The following is a 6,102-nucleotide window of genomic DNA, read 5'->3' as shown; positions in this document are numbered from 1 at the left end:
AGTATCTAGCCACTTGGCAAATAACCACTACGGTTGCTATCATAAGACAATATTTATTTAATATCGATACATCGAACACACTCAAATATCTCGATTTTACATGAATATGTCGGAATGATTGTATGTATTAACAAATTATAATTTGTCAATCAGATATATTTCAAGGAACATAAAATGGCAAAAAAATATACTCTGATTAATAATTGAAATGTTATCATTTCAATTATTAATCAGAGTGAATATGAATGACAATAAATATTTTTAAAGAGCTAGCGAAACAATAGTGTGTGACTGAGCTGTCACAACTATGGAAATTATCTATTTTTGCTATCAGTTTTCGTGACCATAGCATAAATATTTAAATAAAGTTATTTTAGTTTCTTAGGACCACTGAAATGTAATTTATAGATTAAGTGAGCATATTTTTATATGGAAACGAAAAAAAAAAGTTTTTTAGTCTGTGTTCGATGTTTTCATTGGATATATCGAAAAAATCGATACTTTAATCCGATGTTTTAAATCGACTACAGTTGTCGATATTTATTCTAAGTTGTACCTTAATAGCACTTCGTCAGCTTCGACAGTTGAATAGTCAAACAATGTTGCCAGTTGGACATTTTACTTTCCCTTGAAAATGTTTTAAATGTAATTTAAGTTTCTTTTATATTCACTACTCGAAGTAAAAAAGTGCAATCTCATATTGTTTTATAAGTTATTCCCATCCTATAATTTTATTATGACTTTATTTATGTTAAATTTTCATTACGTATGAAACTCGTAATAAATTTAAGTATTACAAGAAATAGTAGCATTGACTGGAGTTAGCCCCCTTATACTGATTATATTTATATCAGAGATGAATAGCCGCATGTGGTTTGGGGGCACCCCATTACATATTCGCTTTTTTAATCTTTTCTTTTATTTTCTTAATTATGATTTCTCAATGGCCGTAAAATACTTAATAAAAAAAAATATTCGCTTTTTCAATCTTTCCTTTTATTTTTTTAATTATGTCTGGTTGGTAACTCAATGGTTGCTACAGATTATATTAGATAACTTTTGACTGAGAATTTTGTGTAATAACGAATAGAATCTACCTCAAAACTAAGAATATATTATATGATTTTCAAATTATACACAAAAACACTTATGACACTTTGTTCACAATAACATTTTGTTACGATATTGTTTAAAGCTCCATACAATCTTGACTCTTCATTATCATACGATTCAACTTAGATATGTACTGTACCTACACAAATAGTCATTCTCGATATTTTTATAAACTTAAATGGTTCAATGAAAATGGATGGACTGGCGTATAAATAAAACTCCATTATTTTTTATTGTAATATTTACACATATCTTTGGTAGGTAATAAAATGAAAATGTATTTTGTTACAAAGAGATCTAAATAGCTAAATAGCACCTTCAGACAATATTTCATAAGCTTTTGTTACATTCTCTGTTATATCCCTTACAGGTTTATCTTTCACTGCCAACCATGTACTACCACTTTTGCCTTTCTTGTATGCTTCAATTAACCCTACGGCCGCAGATTTTGGGCTGTAAAAATTAAAATTAAATAATAATAATATCTATTTGTAAATAGAGAAATAGAATCCACTAGTATATCCCAATAATTATAGTATGGACCATTTATTTGTTAGTTCCTACTATTAGTATGAAGGCAAAATTGCAAATAAGCAACGGTAACTATTTTCTGATAGGCTATAGTTTAAAAGTTATTGAAGAATTACGTAAAGAATAGAAATATGTTTTTACATGTATCTATATTACCTCACATTCCCAGTAAGTATGTATACAGATTACACATTGAGGACTTAGTTGATAATAGGTACTAGTAGTAAATTACAAAATAAACCTTATAGCTGCCAGACCAACCTAGAAGCGGCCTGTTTGTGTTTATTAACTTGTTATTGTGTGGTATAAACTTCTAATTCCTATTCCTAATTTGAAATATAGTAATGAAACTGACTGTTAAGTATTTTAATTCTACGGGCTAATGAATGGTTTTGTTTATTTTTACTTTCTGATTGTCCATTTACTATAGATAGATTTAAAAATTTTGATTAACGTTTTTTATTTCTAACCTTTGTATTTGAAATTCCTTTAATATATCCATTAAGTTGTCGTTTGTGAATTTATCGAAAGAGGCAAGACTTCCTGCCGATATTAATCCTGTATTCGTGCCACCGTAACACATTGTTATCACTCGAACTCCAGTTCGGTAGTAATAATGTTCCAGCTGGAATATAGATAAAATGGATAGTTTAAAAAACACTTGAATAAAATCTTGTTAAAATGAGCATGCATACGTGAATTAATTACTATGTAAGAGTATGACTGCTTAGGTCAGTACATTTTCTTTTTAAACTATTGTAATTCTGTTGATTGTACCTAACTGATTTTTACAGCTGCACATAGCTAAAAATCGGATCACTAATGAACAGTGCAGAAAAAAATCGAACTATCTATTGAAAAAAGAGTAATCGAATCGAAGGTATTTTGTTAAATATATCATACTAGCTACTCGCCCCGGATTCGCACGGGTGTGCTATATGTATGTGTATTATATATATAAAAACGTTCCTCTTGAATCACTCTATCTATTAAAAGTTTTAAAGATTTAAGCATACATAGGGACAGACAGCGATAGCGACTTTGTTTTATACTATGTAATGATACGCATACTGAAATAAATATGAAAGAAAGAAAGAAGAAGAAAAATATGTTTAGTTAGGTATTCGATATACACACACAAGCGGTACTTCCAAAGACGACTTTACATAGGATCTAGCTCGGTATGTTAATAACAATCAAAATTATAATTATGAAAAATGTTTTGATCATAAATTCCATATCTTGCCTATAAATTAGATAATTCGAATAAATTACTTTCTTCTTACTTACACCAATACAATTGCTGAAGTGCAATACTGCGCTCTTGGTACCAAAATAAATTGGCATCAATGGATGTTGAATCAGTGCACAAATGGACGATATATTTATAATTGTTCCACCTTGCCCACCTTCATCTTTGCGCATTACTTCTATTGCTTTAAGGGAACTAGTGCATAATGCTGTCTGAAATTGTAATTACAGGTAACATTCATATAGTTCACAGTCATATTAATTATCAGGGGTTTTATCATTGCTGTTATTATTAATATTAATATAATACATTACCTACTATCAGATTATAAACGATGGATTTGTTAAGCACAATCATATATCATAATCATAATCAAATTTTTACATTTATATATTTTTTTCAAATAAATTTAAAATTGCAGATGCACATTATAAAGTATTCTAAATTTGAAATACGGCGCCGCGTCAGAGTTAAGAAAAGTTGCAATATTTAAGGTCGGCATCATAGCTGTACGTACAGTTAGTATCTACTATAAGTTATTACTACTGTCAAGTAGTTAATACTACAATAATGTACAAATAATATATAAGTTATAATTTTGGGAGGTGTTTGTCTGCAAAGAAGTCAAGAATATATAAGAAATTCAATAGGTTTATTTTGAGTTCTCTTTCGTAGATTAAAAAGCTGTATTAAAAATAGGTAGTAGTTTTTAAAATATAAAATTTTAAAAACTACTACCTATTTTAATTGGACAAACTGTTAAAATAATCTATTAATATATGTAATATGTGTTTATTTATTTAGGTGTAAGTGTGATAGATACATTTGAATATAATATTAAAATTTATATCAACCAACCAAAGAGCCGTTGATATGATTACTAGATCAAAGTTTTCTACAGTTGTAATTTTATCCAAACGTTCTACTGATATGGGCTAAGTTACAAGACAGTTAAAGATATTACTGTAAAAATATTTGTTAAATAATTAATCTCGTAGGAGTTTAAGGTCCGTCTATAATTAGTTGATAATTATTCTCTACGCGATATGACCGATTGTTTATGACTATTTTTTAAAGAGACTTGTTGTATTGCTATTTTATCTACCCATACTATGTTATTTTGTATATGTCCAGGATTATTATACAATCACTTATGACGATAGTTGCTTCACAGAATACATATATATTATATATACTTATTTTTGCAGTTTATACTACGATTTATAAGAATTTAACAAAATTGAATCTATTTAATAAGCGGATAAGTTATTTAAAATTATATAATTTTAGATACATTATTTCATTTTGTTCGTATATTAAGCATATTAACATATGCTTAATATACGAACAAAATCTCTACATTATAATATACTTATTAAATAATACTCATTACAATAACGGATAATAGTTAAGAACAAATGAATTACTTACCACATTTAGTTCTATTTCTTTCTTATATTTGTCTAAGGAATCGTTCATGAATCCAGCATTATTAATAACCACATCAATACACCCATATCTGTCTATTACATCCTTATAACCATCAAAGAGTTGTGTATCATCAGTCACATCACATTTTATATGTTTTACTTTATTTTTATTATGAGCTGTGCTGAGTATTTTTTGTTCTGTGAAAGGATCTTCAATATCCAAAATAGATACATGCTGCAAAGAAAATTCACAAATATAATATATGTATTTTTTTAAATAACTATATATTATTCTTTATCGAATAGGTACTTGTTCACATTTATATACTTGTATATAGATTATTTATTTTCTGACATGATTATGAACAGTATATTATTGTGCCATCTCATTTTTCATGTCCAGGGAAGATTTTGGGGCACCATTGCAAGAGAAAAGCCTACAATAATTTATTTTAATATAAATGATATATAATAATAATAATGTAATAATAATCTCAGGACAATTCACACAGCGCCATCTAGACCCAAGTTAAGCTAGCTAAAGCTTGTGTTATGGGTACTAGATAACTGATACAAATACATAGATTTTTTTTCGTAAATATATACATATTCTACACAGAAAACACACAGACCGATACAAACAATATATATATATATAAATGTTTGTGCCAAAGAGCCGACCATCGATATGTAAAGCGGTGTGTCATCAAACCACCGAGGTCGTCTATTATATTAAATATTAAATTAAAAGATAACTACATAAAAAGTTTTAATGCAAATTGTTTATATAAGTAGATATTTTTATATTAGTAGTATTTTTATGCTACATAACATCAATGACTACAATCTCTATTAAAATAAAACATCGTTAATATAATAACTAGTATGAGTGAATGTTATTTCTATTATGTTTTACTTGGAAATGACAACATCCAATAGATGCGTTATTAATATTATTTTATAATACGTAGTAGATATTTTTACCTTTACATTTTCGACGTCAATTAATATTTTGACTACTTCAGCGCCTATCCCATTCGAGGCACCCGTAATTAAAACCACTTTCTCTCTCCACTCGAACGTCATTTCTGCACAGTCAATGAAATCGAATTACATTGTATCTCATTATTTCTAACTTAAATAGTGACAGAAAATACATGACGCATATAGTGCTATGCTCTCGATAAAGCAATCTAAACAAATGGACTTAAAGTTTAATCTAGCTTGAGCATCGCTGCCTGTCAAATAGACTGGTACAGACAAAATACTCAAAACATGGATAATGAACAAATATTTACAACATAATAACAACAACACGGCAATACGACATATGCTATAAGTATAATAAATATAAGACTTTAGTAAAAAACAATATGATGAGGATGAAGCAGTGGTTAACCACGATAGATTATAGAGCGAAGGCGTGGAGGTCGACCTGACATTGACTATTATTGAGCTAGTAATAGCTAACGGAAGCCACTATAGTTTCAATTTCCTTATTGATTCCCCAGGATAATATAATTGACGGTAGATGAACAAACGATTGACACCTAGCGACAACGATGTCACTGTAGCTATTACAATTTGCTAGTGACCACGGCTAGTGCAACAGAGTACAAACATCGAATGAGGTGAGTATTATATTTACAATTAATTTTTTCATATTTAAGGGGGTCTTCCTATGTGATGGGTTGAAAAAATCGATTTTTTTTTTTCATAAATTGCTCCCTTAACATGTCTAGAATACGGTAGTAAAGCGATTTTAGAAAATTCGAA

The 6,102-nt window shown here is 28.6% G+C and overlaps 1 protein-coding gene across 1 annotated transcript; it reads right to left on the bottom strand.

Annotated features, from left to right (window-relative positions):
• Positions 1 to 1,327: 1,327 nt before the first annotated feature.
• Positions 1,328 to 5,419, bottom strand: LOC131845135 (15-hydroxyprostaglandin dehydrogenase [NAD(+)]-like). Its single transcript, XM_059194173.1, has 5 exons — positions 5,311 to 5,419; positions 4,328 to 4,561; positions 2,935 to 3,108; positions 2,115 to 2,269; positions 1,328 to 1,566 (listed from the first exon to the last, which is right to left on the bottom strand). The coding sequence occupies exons 1-5, from the start codon at positions 5,410 to 5,412 to the stop codon at positions 1,419 to 1,421; spliced, it is 813 nt and encodes a 270-aa protein (XP_059050156.1). The 5' UTR covers positions 5,413 to 5,419; the 3' UTR covers positions 1,328 to 1,418.
• Positions 5,420 to 6,102: the final 683 nt, after the last annotated feature.

Source organism: Achroia grisella, unplaced genomic scaffold (assembly GCF_030625045.1).
Source record: "Achroia grisella isolate CSIRO2021 unplaced genomic scaffold, CSIRO_AGI_Agris_v1 utg452, whole genome shotgun sequence".
NCBI classification, from domain to species: Eukaryota; Metazoa; Arthropoda; class Insecta; order Lepidoptera; family Pyralidae; genus Achroia; species Achroia grisella.
This window is presented reverse-complemented; position numbering and strand designations above follow the sequence as displayed.